Source organism: Ammospiza nelsoni, chromosome 4, assembly GCF_027579445.1.
Source record: "Ammospiza nelsoni isolate bAmmNel1 chromosome 4, bAmmNel1.pri, whole genome shotgun sequence".
In the NCBI taxonomy this organism is placed as follows: domain Eukaryota; kingdom Metazoa; phylum Chordata; class Aves; order Passeriformes; family Passerellidae; genus Ammospiza; species Ammospiza nelsoni.
Window position 1 is genome coordinate 22,924,963 of NC_080636.1, and position 18,870 is coordinate 22,943,832.

General features: G+C 39.9%; 2 protein-coding genes across 3 annotated transcripts in view; both read right to left on the minus strand.

Annotated features, from left to right (window-relative positions):
• Positions 1-2,620: 2,620 nt before the first annotated feature.
• Positions 2,621-7,655, minus strand: LOC132072856 (toll-like receptor 6). The gene is made up of 2 exons (XM_059471382.1): positions 7,424-7,655; positions 2,621-5,540 (listed from the first exon to the last, which is right to left on the minus strand). Exon 2 carries the CDS (start codon positions 5,448-5,450, stop codon positions 3,045-3,047), a length of 2,406 nt encoding a protein of 801 aa, XP_059327365.1. The 5' UTR covers positions 5,451-5,540; positions 7,424-7,655; the 3' UTR covers positions 2,621-3,044.
• A 5,057-nt stretch (positions 7,656-12,712) lies between these two features.
• The window catches only part of LOC132072110 (toll-like receptor 1), a 29,037-nt gene continuing 22,879 nt past the window's right edge, over positions 12,713-18,870 (minus strand). Inside the window, exons 1-2 of one of the 2 annotated variants that reach the window (XM_059470119.1) lie at positions 17,371-17,428; positions 12,713-14,807 (exon numbers count right to left, since the gene is read on the minus strand). In XM_059470119.1, coding sequence (XP_059326102.1) covers positions 12,807-14,744 — 1,938 coding nt within the window. In that variant the 5' untranslated portion in view covers positions 14,745-14,807; positions 17,371-17,428 and the 3' untranslated portion in view covers positions 12,713-12,806. Of the gene's footprint in view, positions 14,808-17,370; positions 17,429-18,870 lie in introns of those variants that run through there. The other variant, XM_059470120.1, reaches the window with a different exon arrangement.

Genomic DNA, 18,870 nt, shown 5'->3' on the forward strand with positions numbered 1-18,870 from the left:
GGGTGTCCCTCTTAGTCTGAGAAAAAGGCACAATTGAAGTTCATGAGATTGTAATTTAAGATAATATTAATTTTCTCGTACTTGAGAAATTAAGCTGTTTCCTCTGTCTTATTTGCTATCACTGAGCTCAATCCTGTCATACACAGAAATCTGCTCAAGGATTTAAAACTGATCTCTGTGTCTTTACTGCGATTTTTAGTGATAAAAATGCTTTAAATGTATCCTTTACAATTAAAACTCTGGCCTGGCTGAACACTAACTAAGCCAACACAATGTTGCTTGATGAGAAATACTGTCAAATGCTTACTTAAAAAAGAAAACCAACCAACAGACCAAACCATGGCAAAATGAGTGTGCTTTATCAAAGGAACTCAGTAGTGTATTTTAAGAAGCTGTAGTGTATGGTATATACAAAACCAAAATATTTGGCATCTGCATGAAAGATCTGTGAGGTGGGAAGGACAGAGTATAAAGAGCTCTTATAGCATTAATATTCCAAAACAATATATATGGCAGACTTGAGAAACTATTTCTTTCACATCCACCTAAAACTTACATTTCAGAACAGTCTTAAAGGTGAGGGGACTCCTCCACAGTCCAGTCTGTACATTATTCAGGACATAAACCCCCAGTTTGCTGATGCATTAAATTTACAGAGACCAGAAAGCCTGAATTAAGACATTTTACTTCCTCTTTTCTTGTCCAGTAAACAGGATAGACTACGTGTCTTTTAGCCCACTAGCACTAAGTGTGACTGCTACTCACGCTAGGCTGTAATGCCTGGGAGGGGCAGAAGGCTTTCAGGAAGAAGGGTCACAGGATTTCTTGATAGCATTCCCCACTTGAAAGTGTCAAGAAGTTCTAGAGAGGTAAAATTGTAAAGTTGTAAAATCATAGAATCACAAAATAGTTTGGGTTGGAAGGGACTTCTAAAGGTCATCTAGTCCAACTCCATGCAATGAGCAGGGACATCTTCAACCAGATAGATCACTCAGAGCCCTTCCCAACTTGACCTTCAATGTTTCCAGGGATGCAACATCCACAACTTCTTTGGGCCATCTCTTCCAGTGTTTCACCACCCTCATTATAAAAAATTAGTGCTTATATCCAACCTAAATCAGCTCTCTTTTAGTTTATAACCAGTACCCCTTGCCTTACCACAACAGATCCTGCTGAAAAGTCTATTCCCATCTTTCCTATAAGCCCTATTTAACAACTGAAAAGCCTCAATGAGATCTCCATGGAGCCTTCTCTTCTCCAGGCTGAACAACTCCAGCTCTCTCAGTCTGTCCCAACAGAAGAGGTGTTCTGCCCTTTTGATCATCTTTGGGGCCTCCTCTGGACTCACTCCAACAGGTCCATGTCCTTCCTGTGCTGTGGCCCCAGAGCTGGCTGCAGCCCTGCAGGTGGGGTCTCACCAGAGCAGAGCAGAGCAGAGGGGCAGAATCCCCTCCCTGCCCTGCTGCCCACGGGGCTCTGGATGCAGCCCAGGACACCTTTGGCTCTCTGGGCTGTGAGTGCCCATGGCTGGGTCATGTCCAGCCTCTCATCCACCAGCATCCCTAATCCCTACTAAATCTTGATTTCTGGGTAAGGCTTTGACATGGTGCCCCACAACATCCTCCTCTAAATTGGAGAGATACAAATTTAATCAGTGTGGAAATAACTGAGTGACAATTAAGATTTAGTAGGGATTTTGAGCTCTTCTTTCAAAAGCTCAGGAGCCAGGCATCTGGCATCCTACTGCAATCCCACCCAGTTAACCTGAACTGGTAGGTGGGTGCCAGCAGGACACCAGGAAGCTCTCCCACAGCTTCAATTTTACCGTTTCATCTAGCTAGCACACCTGGTGAGTGCTTGGTGAGCCACCTCAGTGAGTGTTAGGGAACTCTTACCAGTTTGATCACCTCCTGTGCTGCCCACAGTTGTGATCTCAGGACTTTGCATTTCCACTAAGCTGTAAGTACAATGGCACAACTCCACATCGCCGTTGAAATGACACATGAAATTTAAAAACACATGAAGAATTAGATGTTTATTAGACTCTTGAATCCAAGCACAGCAAGTTACTAGATGTCTCCTACTAACAAACACCATTAGTTTAATCAGTAAGATTTTAGCAGAGAAGTTATTTCCTAGGGAAAATGACTCTTTTTTTCACCTGTGTGATGACCCTCAGCACCTGCTCATTAAATGAGCAAGGTAACAGAGTTCAGTGGAAGCTTGGAGATAAAAGTGCTTCACCTCCAAACATCAAGTTTCCAAGTACTAGGAAAGAGAAAAAACATGCAATCCAGTATATATAGCTTGATAGCAGAAAGCTGCAATTTACAGTACTATAAAAAAAAAATAACTACAGGTATTAACTGTGAATTTGAAGACAGTGAATAGCAAATTCTATGAACTCATGACTTGGCAGGTATCTATCTCTAGGCAATTGGTAATTTTTAATACAGCAAAGGAAGAAGAACATCAAATAAGAATTAATGGATTCAACTTTTCAGCACATACCCAAGAAAGCCTCTGTGATGAAAGGAAAGAGTTCCAGGAACGGAAAACAGGCTAAAAGGGTGTGGATACTGTACTCTTAACACCTACTGTACCAATGTACTGGATGCGATTCAAACAAGACTTTTCTTCTTTGTGTTATTTAATGAAAGCCAAGAAAGCAGATCCTTACAATCTTAATCTCACAACATTCATGTCAGAACAAAGATTAAATGTATGCCTTGGCATCCTGAATACACAAAACAAACCAATCTTCTTATTACTTTCAAATATAGCTTTCAATGGGAAAAGTAAAAAATAACTGCAACCTGAAAATAAGGTCAATCTAGCATTCTCTTTGTTGATGATGGGCAACAACAGAGGACTTCTGGCTACCTGGATGGCTTGAATAAGCAATAGCAATTTCTATATGTGCCACATTTCACAACATACTGGGAATATTGTAAGAAAACAGAAAAAAAAAATTAACTGAGTTTAATGAAAATAAGTCAAGTTATTCACACACTTACATTACTAGTAGGTGTAACATCACTCTCCTACTCATTTGCTTCACTGGATATTGGCAGGTTAATGCTAATGGCTGCCCTGAGGTTGGCCCAGAATAGGGCGCGCTTGCTCCTCTCCTTCGGCCACTCCATGTAGGTGCGCTTTGCCATGAGAGCTTTCAGCTTGTGATACCTGGCAGGGATAAGGTACGGAGGGATGGGCTCCAGTAAAATGAGGATTAAGCTGTTGGAATTCTCACTGAATAACTTGTGATGGGCAAAGTACAGCTCATAGTGGCACCACTCACTCTGCACAAAGTTGGGAGACAACACAAAGATGGACCTGTAGCTCTTCTCAATGCAGTTAATGATGTTCTCCACAATGCTCTTGCCGGGGATAAAGTTTCTCTCGTGCTGGCACAGTTGCACGCTGCCCTCCCCCCTCTCCAGGTTTGGGATCAGCTCGTTCTTCACCCACAGCGAATCGCGCTCGCTGTAGGAAATGAACGCGTGGAATTGCAGAATGGCCTCCTGATCTGCAGGGGGGTTGTGCCAAGCTCTGCGCTTCGTCTGCGTCCACTGCCACGTCATCCGCACGTACCACGGCACATCCAGGTAGATGCACAGGAAGGCCACCGCAGCCACCAGCAGCAGTGTCAGCAGCAGAGCTGTCACCAGCAGCAGCATCGTGTTGCACGCCAGCGGGCTCAGGTGGAAGTCCTTGAGCTCCGTCCCTCGCAAGCCCTCTGGGTACTCGCACACGTAGGCCGCCGGCCAGCCAAACAGCTTCCCCCCGGAGCGCCTCTCCAGCTGGATAAAGGCTTGCAGCTCACAGGAACACTGGAACGGGTTGTGCCCGGCCTGCAGCTCCCTGACCCTCGGGCAGCTCTGGAAGAAGTCAGCAGACGGGGTGAGGATCGAATTCATCTCCACGTTCAGGAACTGCAGGGATGTGAAGCCGCCGCAGCCTGGCAGGTCGGCCAGCCTGTTCGATGCCAGGTTCAGCTCCTCCAAGGATTTCAGCTCCGTCACCCTGCTGGGGACATTGCTGATGTGATTGTTTTGTAGGCTGAGTTTTTGGATGTTGGCTGGCAAGCACTCAAACACAGCATCCACCAACTGATTGGAGGACAGGTCCAGCTCTGCCAGAGACTCGGCCCACTGGCACTGCACGCCAGCTCCATCGTGGCGCAGCAGGTTGTTGCTCATGTCCAGGTATGTCAGGGATTTCATACGGCTCGTCATGAAGCTTACTTTGCGAAGGCTCTCAAATTTATTCTTCTGCAAAATAAGTAATTTAAGGTCCGCGAGAGTGCCGCAATTCTGGAACAACTCATCCGTCAGGGCATTGTGAGAAAAATTTAAGTACTGAAATGAGCTTGTTCTATTGGGGCAAAGCATGTGTGGCATATATGCATCGGCTATTGTCAAATTGGCGATATTCATCTCTGAAAACTGTCTGTATAGAATCTCCTGGTTGAAATAATAAACCTTATTACGAACATGCTCCAAAGTTAATGCTTTCATGGAGCCATCCAAAGAGATTAATTGTTCCACAGAGCTTAATAAGGGTTGAAATGCATATTCAGTCAGCTCCTCCAGTGGTCCCCTAAAAGTCAAATTTCTCACAGTCAAATGTTCCACTGGTGAACACCAAATAAGCATGAAAATTTGCAGGATGATAGCCCATTGTAAATCCACAGCCTCAAGTGTGAGAGTTGTTGTCTTGATCTTCTTCAGAAGCATTAAAGATGGAGAGGGGAAATCTTTGTAACTCAAGGTATATCTTAAGTTAACTATTTTTAAGTTTTCTGAAGTGCACATTCCATCATACAGGAGGGAAAAAATGAAGTTTTGGTTTGCTGCAAAAGCAATGTGGAGGTTCCTTGTAGTCAAGACTGTCAGACTCTGAGGCTCATACAGTGAAAAGTTTCCCAAGTTCAGGAAGACAGTGTGCAGCTGCAAATGTTTGATATACCTGAAGTCTGACGTTTGTACCATCGTAGCACTTAATCCAAGGTACTCCAAATGAAACATGTTCCCAAATTCCTGACAGATGGGCAGGGCAGTAAACTTATTGAAAGACAGATCTAAATGTCTAAGAGATGCAAGAGTTAGACAGGAAACTTTTGAAATGTTATTATGAGATAAATCTAAGTATTCTAAATTTTCATTAAAAATGAAGACACTAAAGTCAAGGACTGTTATTAGATTATGAGAAAGATTTAATACTTGAAGGTCAGAAAGATGAATAAATTCTGAGATACTAAGTCCAGAGATCCTATTATGTGATAAATCTAATACTTGAGTACAGACTGGAATGGTTTTTGGAACATTAGTTAGCAAACTGCTTGAATAATTTGCAATAAATTCATCTTCTACAGTTGGCTGAATATTATTCCATAGTGTGAATGTAAAGGCACAAGTTAAGACATAGATATTTGTGAGGTATCTCATTATGCTATCCAGCTTTATCTTGGTTTTTTACAGAAACACAGAAGCATATCTTTGTTTTCTGTTCAATATGTCCCACTGATGAGTCCAGCCCTATGGAAAAAAATACATTAAATTTAATGAAGCTGTTGAATGGTTGAAGTTGCTTTTTTATTGTGAAAATAAACTTCAGTATAAAATCTATGTAATAAAAAAATATTCTTACATACTCCTGTTTTCAGTTCTTACCAATCATCCTCACTCCCATTCTTTAACTCTAATATTGACTCAGTCAAATATAAATTAATTCTCTTATAGTGGGCAGAATGCCACTGGTATGTTACAAACACATAGATGTTAAAAAATACAAATTTCTTAACAATCATAAAAAAATACAGACCTGGTACAAACCAACACCAATACATTTATGAGAAGAAAAATAAAGGAGAGCAAACATCAAAATAAAGGAGAACATCCATCTGCTGTTTCTGTACATCCCAGGTTCACACAAATTTGAGGACAAAACTCCAATAAAACTATCCTCACAGGAACTGGTGCAAAAACAATCTCTTCACTCAAAGGATATTCTTCATACCCCAAAGACCTGGACATTGCCATGCACCCTCTCAGAGTCAGATTATCAGCTTTGTCCTTGCTATAGCACAAAGACATGAGTCCATTTTTCCAATAAGCCAAGAATTCTGAGGAATTATACAGTCCATTTTATTGCGTTTGCATGGCAAGGTTTTGGTAGCAGGGGAATACAGGTCTGGTTTCTGTGGGAAGCTGCCAAAGGCTTCCTCTGTGCTCCACAGAGCCAGTAGCAGCTGGATCCAAGGCCAAGCTCATCCACAACCTTAGTAGTGCCTCTGGGATAACATGGTGAAGAAGGGGAAAAAGCCCTGGGAACAGCAACTGCGTGAAGTATAAACAACTCATAAACAGTTTGAGGAGACAAACATCCCCGATTTTATTTTCTGTTCTGATTTTTTTCTGTTAAAAAGATCTAAAACCCCAAAGTTTTAAAAATCTGTCACTGTGCAATCTTTTGTTAAATAAAAACAAAAAACCCTTTTTTTTCAGTTCTAGGTTATAACATGTGCTATTCCCTAATAATTTGACTAACTGATGGTTAGTCAAAACTCAACCCCTCCCATCCAAGTTTCATATAAGGCTTAATCAATTTTTTTCTTAATTAAGTAAAGCAAAAATACATGCAATAAACATCACCAAAAGCATTAAAAGAATAAATCACTAAAGTATTTCTACCTCTATTGAATGCCAAAGAGAGGTCAAATTATGCCTTCAGAAAGTTGTGCTAGAGTATCTGAGGACACAAAAGAAGTGAAGCTGGGATGGTTGGTCAAAGTAGAGTATCAATTGCAAGACAAAAACAAGAAAAGGAAATCTGACCCAGCTCCTCCAAAGTGCAGTTGGTTCTGTGCTTCAGAGCCCAGGCTGATAAACAATCAAACTCTTGAATCAAACAAACTTTGATCTAGAACTACCTGGAGGAACTTCCTCCTGGGCAAAAGGGATGTCAGTAATAAAGCAAGAAATGTTCTGAAGGGAGGAAAAACCAGAAATATATTCTCTGTACGTGTTCCAGTGCCAAATGAGTTTTAATTTACTGTACATGCTATGCTAGATACTGCAGCAAGGGACAAGCTACACTCTATAGCCCTGCAGAGTGCCACAGTCAAAGGGAAAAGCAAATATATCTAGAAAAGCAATAATAAAGATCAAGAGTTACCCCTCCAATGCTGTTTCAGAATGGTATTAAATTAGAGTTGGCTGAGAACTAAAACTCCCATACCAAATTATCTTTCTCCCTTTCCTCTTTGCTGAAATTCAGATGAGTGTTTTCACTGAAACTTCAAAATGCAACAGTATCTTCCAACATCAAAGAAACACCAGCGCCTGAGATTTGATGAAGTCCAAGATATACATATATCAAAGACAAAATTATTATAAATAATGAAGCAAATATAACCCACCTTTTGTGCATGGAATTCATCAAGCTGAAGAACCAGCAAAAGTCCTCTGCATACTTGGTTAGCAGCCTCAAAATAAAATTTCAAACATATGTAATCTTCAGGATGGGGAATCTCACATGAGATGCTAATTCCTCAATAATTACCTACCTCAGGAAGCAGAAAGACAGGTCTTTTTTAAACAAGATATACAATTCTAAGAATTAATGAAACCTCCTTACAATGTGGGTATTAAGAGCACAATGAAAGGAAACTTTTAACAGTTCAGACTAAAAATACATTTACTCCTGTAATATTTACATAACCAGCTGCTTTAGGAGGAAATAAACTTATCTGTAGTATATAATATTTCCCTTGGCAAGACTGTTCAATTAATTCTGCATTTCTAATTTCAAGTGCTTCTGCTTCTGATGTTACACAGATGTTCTAGAAATCCATCAACTGTATCTCCTCTTTGCACACAAGAGGAAGCAGAACCCTCACTGCCAACTTTTGTTCATATCAACATCTCTTGCAGTGCTCTACCCTACCAAAATTTTTTACTCATCAAGGAGAGTAATTAGTGTAATCCACTGAAGGATGACAGAAGTTTATATCTCCAAAGCTAGTAACAGGGGCAAACTGGCACAGTTAAAAACCTTTACAGGCCAATCATCTTTACACTAGAATGGTTATCAAGGATACCTCACATCGTGGCTTCCTCCAAAAAATTATAAAAATTAACAGGGAATATTCCCTATGACAAGACAGCTGTAATGAAGCCACAAAGAGTACGACACAATATAGGGCAGTCTGGATGTCACCGTTGCGCCAGAAATGACACAAATTCACTTGAAGGCAGGAGGAGTGCATTTAATACGAAAAATCCTCTCTTTTATAGACAGATTTGACACATTCTACTTGATTGGCTAGCTAACAAAAACATCATTCTCATAAACACTCCTTGAGAAGAACAGCAAAACAGAGTAGAAAAACACCACCTGCAGGTTGTTTATACTAACAAGTTATCATTGTTTCTATGACTCCCTAAAAAGTCTCAGAAGTCCACTGTGAGAAAATGAAACCCATTTGCTCGCTGTCTGACCACGCTGTTGCACCCACAGAAGGAATTCCAAGAAAGCAGCCATTCAGCTAATATTGTGAACAGGGACATGAGCCTGGGAGACAATCAGCATCTGTGACCCAGGATAAGACCAGGGATCATGAATGCTTCTCAATAAAGCAGCAAGAGTGTTGGCCAGCTAACACCATCTAGACTCCAAGTTAAAAGAGACACTTCTATTGGTAGGCATTAATCCATGATACTGAATAGAGTAAGGCACTTGTTGACTGAACAATGATATCACAATTAGCTGAAACAGTGGCAACTTTACTTTGAACATAATTCCTAGAAAAAAATTTGCTGCATGGATAAAATCAAATACACCATCTGCTTTCATCAGAATTGACTGTAGTGCACACACAACTATTAAAACCGCCTTTTAGTTGTAGTATGTTTAATTTTCTTACCACCTTTGTTTATGAAGCTTTAAAACACATTCAAATAAACAGTTTGCTCAAAAGAAAAATTTGCAGATAGTTAAAATAAAACTCATACTCCTGAATACCTCTGTTAAACCATTTGGAACCTTGCATAATTTATTTTTACTAACCAATTCACCAAAGTCTTGTCTGGGGCTGGTTTCAGTTTATTGATTCAGTCATTTTGCATGACAGGCAAAACCTAAAAGCAATGTATTTCTGTTCATGCATCTCGAAATGTACCAGCTACATACCATCTTTTCCATAGTCAGCTCACACATGTTCATGCAGATACCTTGTTCCATTTCTGAATTTTAAACTGATGGGTTTTTTGCAGTTTTTGCATCAGTCTTCCCAAAAAGACCTTTCACATTTCTGCCTGTATATCATCATTATTTACCCAGAGAGGAACCAGAACCCTTGGCGAGGTATGAAAAGTTATTCAGGACCAGCACCATGCCAAAAGACTGAAGAATCTCTCTGACAAGAACTGCAGAAGGGAACTTAACCTGTGCAAGACATAGGGTTAAAGCACAGTCACAGCAGATGAACTCATCGAAGCACTCATGACAAGTTAATACAATAATTAAAGGTTTGCAACGTTGGTGTTTGGTCACATCAAGGATTTTAACTGTAATTGTCATTGTCACCTGTATGTCAAGTTGGTGAAAAAAAAAGGCTAAATTCCACCACAAGTCAAAGTGGGTGGATACTGCATCACATCTCAAGCCAATTTTGCTTTGGTATAAATAGACACAAGGATCAAAGCTGTGGAAATCAAACTGGTAACCCAGAGCCACCTTGCAGAACACACAATTTTCTCATTTATTGATTATAAATACTGTTTTCTCTTGACCAAACAGTGACTACAAATGAGCATTATAGTCAATCTCAGCAAATATTTCCAAGAGAAAACAGACTAACCAAAGCCTTGAGTAAAAACATGGGTTTCAGAGAGGTTTTGAACCTTCCTCTCAGCAGAATATCCCAGAGTCCCATTATTTTCCCCTGGGTGCCTTTCCTTCCTCTACCTCTTTACAGCTAGTGAAGATGTTTTGTAACATTTCTAAAGCTAAAGAAGAGCTGAGCTCTCAGCAGGCAACTCACACTATGTCAAGTCTGCCTGTCTGCCAGTTTCCTTTATACTATACACACTTAAATACACAGAAAAACATTTCCGCTTTTACTCTTGAATTTCATTCTGCACATTTTTTATGTTTCAGAGGGTGTTTAACTCCCATGTTATCAGTTTTGTATGTTGATATTTTTATGTATGCAAAAATAGCATTCCTGCTAGTCACCAAGGTGACTAATTAAATGCCAGGAATCTGCTCTGATACAGTATCTGATATCAGAACACATTTACACACTCCCTTTTCCTGATAACTGGAGTGCAGCAGCAGTTATACATTTCAGCGCAGTACCAAATGCAGGCACACATCACCAGGCTGCACAGAACAGGTCAGGCCCTTTCCAAACTCTGCAGATAAACTGGTTCACGTGCTGTGAGACAAGTTTTCCATGAACACGGAAAAATTTCTTCATGGATTAAAGCTGGTTTTATAGAAAGAGTTGAGAGTATGACAGAGACTGAGATAATTGTTTGAAATATTCTAATAACACTTGAGAAACTCATTCTCTCTTGTGGAATCAGAGAAATTAGCTCTAATAATTCATTCCACGTTTAGCTGTTTAATCAATTATTTGGCACATATGGGAAAAAAAAAGATAATAGTATGTGGGCTTCTGGCTCCAAAGTATAAGTTTTAATTGATGCCCATGCTCATTAAAAGCCACCCTTTCCAATTTATTCACTCAAGGATTTTGGAATCCAGAAACTGTAATACCATAGAACTGTAATTATATACTTCTGCTTATCATAACATCAGCTACATTCCCTGAGTCACATAGTTGCAGGTTCTTTCCAAAGTGGCAAACAAACCTTGCTTGCCTTGTTAAAACCTTCCACTCCTTCATTTCTGGTAATGGCTATGGCTCCCACATGAGCAACAGGAAGGTTTCTTGGAAACTCTGACTTTCAGAGTGTTCCTCTGTCTTCCAGCCAACAGAAGAAGCCAGATGAGTTCTAAAGGTTGCACACAAGGGGATGTTAATTGTATCACAGAGGTTTCAAGAGTTACTAAAACTCCTGGCCTTAAACTCTGAGGCTTTTGAATAACATTTTCAAGCAAGGTACCACATAATTCAGCTGTCCATGGTTGTGAGAAAGGGATAGGCAAAACAAGCTGTCTGATCATCTTCAGTTTTTACACTGAAGCAGCAGTGGGAGGGGAAGGAGGAAGCAGAGAAAACATTTATTTCCACAGTTCTGAATGAAATGTCTGCAATTTGATAACAGGTGTGCTATATTGATTTTGAGGGAAAGTGGGATGAGAGAGCTAAAGGTGTTAACTTTGACCTTTCTTCTACAGGTCATAAACAGTCACTCACATTTCAAGGCTTCAGGTCAAATCTCAGCCTGCTTAAACCTCAGGCAAAAAGAAGCATCAAAATTAAAACCTTTTGCTAGTAATGGAAGACAGAAATAAGATAAAATGTAGACATCCTATACTACATGAGGATTTTATCATAACAACCCCTTTTTTCTCTCATATAAATGTTGAAAAACATTTTTGAAGGGAAACTTCCTGCTTGATGGTCATCTAGCTCTGGTATTTCAAACAAACTTCCCTTGTTGGGGCAAAGAGGAAGTTTGCTGTCATCATCTTCAGCAGTTGTGAAAGTTTGCCTGAGCCCAGGGATGCTTTCTTCAAGCTAAAACAGTATAAGTACAGAGAGAGGGGGCTGCTATGTTTCTGTAAAGGAAAAGCAAATATTGTAAATGTAGTTTGTGTTTCTAACTCAGTGAATAAACCATTAAATTACCTTCTGTCTCAAGACCTAGGAAATTTTTTCAGGCTTTGACTGGTTATTGACTTTCTGGCCAGAAGTCATAGCCATGCTACAAGAGATACTGTTTCAGCAGAAAAGGACAGATTCTTTTAATAATAAACATAAAGTAAGATATATGAATGAGAAGACAAAAAGTAGAAAGCTAGGTGGGGAAAAGCATAATTTAGACATGTCAGGAGTTTCTCAAAACATAGACGATATGATGGCAGCTCTGTTACTGCAGATGCCCTCCCACCCCCTCTGGTCAAGGTATCTCTCAGATCAAAACGGTACCAGGACCATGGTACGAGACCCATGGTCTTAGAGCTCTGTGCTTCTCCCTTGCTGTAATCCCAAGCTAAAAAGTGAAGTACCTCAGCTTTTTTTTCTTTAAGAAAAAAAACCCCAAAACTTTTCTTCCTTGCTCAATTCTTGGTTTTGGCAAGTTCAAAGTTCACAAACTTCTGTGTCTGGGTTCTATCCTTTTATCCACCAAACCTGAACAAAGACTATTTAGCAACCATTTTGAGCTCTGGACTTCAGGCATCTTCTCAGGATCCTTAATTTTCTTAGACACGAACCAATTTTAGAGAAAATCTCCTTTGACAAAGCTGTATAAATTTTGTGATTAAAGCAGCTCTGCAAACTATCCCCCAGATGAAGCACTCTTGCATGACTATACTAAACTGCACCAGATTTTATTCTGCTGAGAAAAACTCACTATAATATTTCAAGTCGTATTTCAAAATCCACATTCAAATTCATTTGCAATTTGCTATTTCAAGAGATTTGCAATAAGATGAATTGAATTTTGAGTACAGTTAGGAAGCAACACAGATAAGCTGGAAATAAGATTGTGTAACAATAAGTTAAACACACTTACAACGAATGGAAATTGTATTTATTATTTCACTGAGAAAAAACAGATGAAACTTCATTAGAAAGATGCTTAATCTGTTTCCTCATACAAGTTTTAATCAGCTTTTGGCAGGTTAATGCTAATGGCTGCCCTGAGGTTGGCCCAGAATAGGGCGCGCTTGCTCCTCTCCTTCGGCCACTCCATGTAGGTGCGCTTTGCCATGAGAGCTTTCAGCTTGTGATACCTGGCAGGGATAAGGTACGGAGGGATGGGCTCCAGTAAAATGAGGATTAAGCTGTTGGAATTCTCACTGAATAACTTGTGATGGGCAAAGTACAGCTCATAGTGGCACCACTCACTCTGCACAAAGTTGGGAGACAACACAAAGATGGACCTGTAGCTCTTCTCAATGCAGTTAATGATGTTCTCCACAATGCTCTTGCCGGGGATAAAGTTTCTCTCGTGCTGGCACAGTTGCACGCTGCCCTCCCCCCTCTCCAGGTTTGGGATCAGCTCGTTCTTCACCCACAGCGAATCGCGCTCGCTGTAGGAAATGAACGCGTGGAATTGCAGAATGGCCTCCTGATCTGCAGGGGGGTTGTGCCAAGCTCTGCGCTTCGTCTGCGTCCACTGCCACGTCATCCGCACGTACCACGGCACATCCAGGTAGATGCACAGGAAGGCCACCGCAGCCACCAGCAGCAGTGTCAGCAGCAGAGCTGTCACCAGCAGCAGCATCGTGTTGCACGCCAGCGGGCTCAGGTGGAAGTCCTTGAGCTCCGTCCCTCGCAAGCCCTCTGGGTACTCGCACACGTAGGCCGCCGGCCAGCCAAACAGCTTCCCCCCGGAGCGCCTCTCCAGCTGGATAAAGGCTTGCAGCTCACAGGAACACTGGAACGGGTTGTGCCCGGCCTGCAGCTCCCTGACCCTTGGGCAGCTCTGGAAGAAGTCAGCAGACGGGGTGAGGATCGAATTCATCTCCACGTTCAGGAACTGCAGGGATGTGAAGCCGCCGCAGCCCGGCAGGTCGGCCAGCCTGTTCGATGCCAGGTTCAGCTCCTCCAAGGATTTCAGCTCCGCCACCCTGCTGGGGACATTGCTGATGTGATTGTTTTGTAGGCTGAGTTTTTGGATGTTGGCTGGCAAGCACTCAAACACAGCATCCACCAACTGATTGGAGGACAGGTCCAGCTCTGCCAGAGACTCGGCCCACTGGCACTGCACGCCAGCTCCATCGTGGCGCAGCAGGTTGTTGCTCATGTCCAGGTATGTCAGGGATTTCATACGGCTCGTCATGAAGCTTACTTTGCGAAGGCTCTCAAATTTATTCTTCTGCAAGATTAATGTCTCCAGCTGAGCTAGGTTGTCACATTTTTGAAAAAGAAAATCTGTTAAATCATTCTTTAAAAAATTTAGGTATCTAAAGGAACTCTTACGAGAAGGACAAAGCATATGAATCATCTCTGAATCAGCTATTGTCATGTCTGTAATATTCATGTCTGCAAATATTTTGTATAGGTTATCCTGTGAAAAGTACATGTCTGTGATTTTAATTTTCTTCATTGTCAATGCTTTCATGGAAGTACCTGAATAGTCAAAGTTATAACGTTCAATGTCTGACAGCTGTGTTACATTGTTAATATTGAAGTATTCAACGGATGAGTGCCATACAGTCTGAAACATTTCCATGAGATCATTCCAGTTCACTGACACATTTGTCAGTGTCAGATTTTGTAACTTGGATCCTTGTCTGAAATTAGATAATAAAGCTATCAACTTTTTTACATTTTCTTTTTTGATTTCTGACAATGACAGGCTTTCTGTAGTATTTTGTATCACAACCCAATCACCATCAGTTTCGGACTGATGACTCTTTGTATACAGGAGTGGCAGGCTTGTGATTTTTTGGTTAGAAACATCTTCTGGAAAATTTTTAGAAACAGATGTAAAGAGTTCATCTTCCACAGACAGGCTGACATGGTTCCAAAAAGTTAATGCAAACAGACACTTATACAGAAAAACGTTTCTGAGAAAGCTCATATTTAGTGTCATACTGTTTTCTCTTTCCTTGCAGGCGCTCAATACTTTTCTTAACTGTCCATTTTTGTTCCAATCCTGTGGAAATTAAAGAAACACAAGCAAAAAACAGATTGTATTATTAAGTAGCTGTGCAGGAACCATCAGAGAGAGAGATTTTTCTCAGGTTCCAACTTCTCATTTTTCCATTTGATTCAAAAAGCAATTATTTTCTACAATCATTCGGGAGAGACATTCTTTATTAACAGACCACTGAAATTTTTATTTGGCAAATAAGGTGTATTTAACAAATAATGAATCAGGTTTCTACAAACCATGTTTGATTTCATAGGTGTCCAAAATTTGCTGCTTTCTTACAGAATTTCTGCTGTGATACAGTGCATTATGAATGCTTCCTAAACTGTGTATTAAGCTTTGATTAGAAAGTACAATAATTGGCGTCAACACATCATCCTCTCCTCAGGTTCCCTCTTAAGTGATGTGAACTGGGCTCAGAGACATTATTTTAAAATGGACTTTTGACAGTAACACTTGAACTGAAACATAGCACGGAGGTTTAAGAGCCTGAATCAAAAGCTGAGTGTCTTTAGATAGCTGAGACTGGATCATCAGTGCTTCTTTTAACTAGGGAAATGATGGTGAGGGTAGAATGATCTATATTTATGCCCTGGGAAAGCCCACAGAAGGGTTCACTTCTTGTCTGAGCTTAAACATTTCCTGAATTTAGACTCTGAAAGTGAGGTGGTCACATTTGGTCTGACAAGTGTACAAAGAGAACACCACACACACACTGGGAATATTTGCAGGCTACACAAAAATATACACAAAAATAGATGTAGAACCTCTGAGCACAAAATCCAGCCCTGATCTAAGGACACTGACCTCAAACATCTCTGTTGTGAAAGAGAGGTTTATTTAAACAGACTTTAAAAGGAAAAATCATAACTGTGTCCTTGCTTTGGTTTTCCCGATTAGAGGTCACTTTTTCTTTCTGAATGTAGGAGTTTAGGAGAGCCAGCCTCCCTTTGTTTAAATCAGCCATTGAGAATATTGTCTTAAATCTCCTTTTAGCTATTGCATAAATCCATTATACTGCTCCTCTAAAAGAGGAACTGGTAAGAACTTGGTTAACAATTTTACATGTGTAAATCTTATTTAAAGCTGTTTTCCAGATTTCTAATATCTTTTTATTTCCTCTTCTTTCCCCTTCCCTCTCATTAATTTTAAATCATAATGTTGCCTGAGGTTTCCCACAGTACTTTTTAATGACTGCAGCGGCCTTTACCTTTCCCTTGATATTGAAGGGGTTAACTTGTGATTTTATATTTCTAATGACTCTACAATGAGACAGCAGCTACCACCTGAGAGACTGGTTTACAACTTCAAGGACTACATTCACTGTGCCATTAACTATTCCATAAGCTTTCTCAGAATTACTGGGGCAAAATACATGTTCTATTTCATCTAACAAACAAACAAACAAACAAACAAAAAAAAAACCAAACAAAAACCACACAAAAAAAAGTCCACTGAGTTCTTTAGTAAAGAATGCATGAAACTAAGCTTGGAAATCATCTAGAAATAGTGGGGCAATATGGCAAAACTTTTCCAGCCTTTTTCCAAATTCTCATTTGGAAAAATTATATGCATCACAGCCCCAAAAATGCATTTGGGCATATTCAGTTCTGTTCTTCTGATTGTTTGGGCAACTTTACTAATGTGTTTAACTAACCAAAATACATAGCTTCAAGAGAAAACTGAAAAAAATCTACCTTTAAATCATTATTCCTTCTTTGGATAAAATTTCAGTAATATCCATGGACCAGATGAAAAAGGATCTGATTCTTCTACATGTGCTTTATTTTCCTTCTCTTTCATATATCCTAGCATTCAGTCAAATTATTTACAAGTACCTTCAAAATTTCTTTGGAATATCATATGAAGCAACACAAGTAAAAACTTTTATAACATATAACCTGTGATTGGAGGCTAATACTGTAGAAATTATCCTTCTTAGTCATATCACTTTTAATTCAGAAGTATCCTCATGTCTTCAAACGTGATAAAAAAAGCTTAATCAAGAAAAGCAATCCAGAAGGCTAGGCAAGCCAAGAGCATGGCAAGAAAGTGTCCTGTTGTTTAAAGAGCAGGGGGAGAGAAAAAAAATGAGGTTTTAAGAGTTTTTCCAATATAAAACTGGTAGAAACTGACTAAACTTCCATATAAGAAATAGAGAATGCATATAGCTGAGACAATTCAGTATTAAGACATGCACTTCGCAGGTTACCAACATAGCAAAAAACTAATGCTACAAAAATGCCTTTCACAAGGATGAAACACACCATCAGGTTAGACCCAGTTCCTGAACTGTAGAAAAATCAGGAAAAACTACTGCCATCACTCTGCCCCCCTTAACTATGGGTGTAGTGCTAATAATGAGAGACTGCTACTTGGACAGGTTTTTTGGATAAGTATTCCGAACACAAGCAACCTCACCATCGTTCCGTACCCATACACTTGGAAAGAACATCGTACACTTTCTACAAAAAACAAGGCTCATTTACAAATAAGATACAGAATATAAAACAATTACAGCTAACTAGCAACAGCACGAAGTCAACAAAATTAAAACTTTTCTCACCAGAAATCCCTGCTGTCCGAAAAAGCAGAAAATGTTCTCAGGAAAATAAAAAAAAAAAAAGAAACTTCCTGTAACTCTATCCTACTGAGTAACAATACTTAGGAACACCCAAATTTTTATATACATGTTTGTGCCATCTACTGACAGCTTGTGAAATGGCATTTGCTTTTCTCTGGATGTATTTTTCACATACAACATTACTGTAACATCTCCACTATTCTATTATTATTGAACTTTACATTTTTATGCTTTGCAATATATTAAACAGGAGAAATATGAATCTTTTTACTACTTTCTACCTTCATTAAATTAATATGAAAATAAGTACTTCTTTTGAATAAGTCTCTATGCTTTACTGTAATTTTTTGTCCATTTTGCTGCACCAATTTAGTTGTTAGACTCTTATCAAGGCTGGTTTATAAAAGTACCATTTGTCTTAGTTTAATTTCCATTTAATAGGAATGGAATAATAATCTCTTTCCTACTCCAGCAGTGTTGTCATTGGGTTAAACAGTGAACATGGAAACACTGAGTGGAATTTGGTTTGGATTTTTTCTTTAATTAAAACAGAGTGGTGACTTTGGCACTGAAAGCCCAAACACAGGGTTATTGTCCTGGCAAAGATATAAACCAGTCTCTCTATTTAATGTTGGTCAGAAATTCCACCATAGCTGAGATCTAAATACAGAACTGCACACTATAACCTACCTTTCTGGGTTAGCATATCATTACACTTTCATTATTTAATATTTCAATGATTCAGGAAGCAGAGGAAATAATCTAAAAAATTACTTTTCACTTAAAGGCTTATTCTGTAGATTATATTTAATTTCTCAGCCTCGGGTGAAAAGAGGTCATCCAAAAATGAAATTGAAAGATAGGATAGGTAGTAAGCAACAGAATATGGAAAATTCACTGCTATACTGCTGATGAGCCTTACAGTAGTACTGTATGATTTCATGTGACCTCTTGGAGTAGCTCTCCTCAGTGGCTCACGATGTGCTGGTTTGCCTTCTGTGTCAAAAGTAACTTCTCTCGCTGGCAGACTAGTGATAGAAATGGTGCTGTGTTGCCTTTCACCACTGTAAAGGCCATGCTTCTCTTTAAAATGAGGTCGCAAAAAGAGGAACGGGTATGAGGAATTACACAGAAACAAGAACCACAGGCTGTTGGGAACAGCATGCAACCCCTTTGCTCAACCAAGTGTTTCACCGACTGGAAATGCGTGCACACACCGCCGGCTTCTGTCAGGGGATTTCCCGTAAACACAGCGATAGGTGCCGAGCGGTGTCTGAAACGCTGCATCTCCGTTCAGTTCCGCAACCCCACGGGTCAGTAAGTGCTCACTTTGAGGAATGATTACTTTCTTAAAAGAAAAAAAAAAAGTTTTATGCCAGCTCAGCAACTAGATTAATTTGGACTTTTTCTCTCAGAGGACGGGTGAGCACTGAACCGGTTTCCCAGCGAAGTAGCCACATCGCCGAGCTTATCTGAATCAAG

Bases quoted from the DNA above. Each gene is read 5' to 3' on its own strand.
- LOC132072856 (XM_059471382.1), bottom strand. From the start codon at position 5,450: ATGAGATACCTCACAAATATCTATGTCTTAACTTGTGCCTTTACATTC.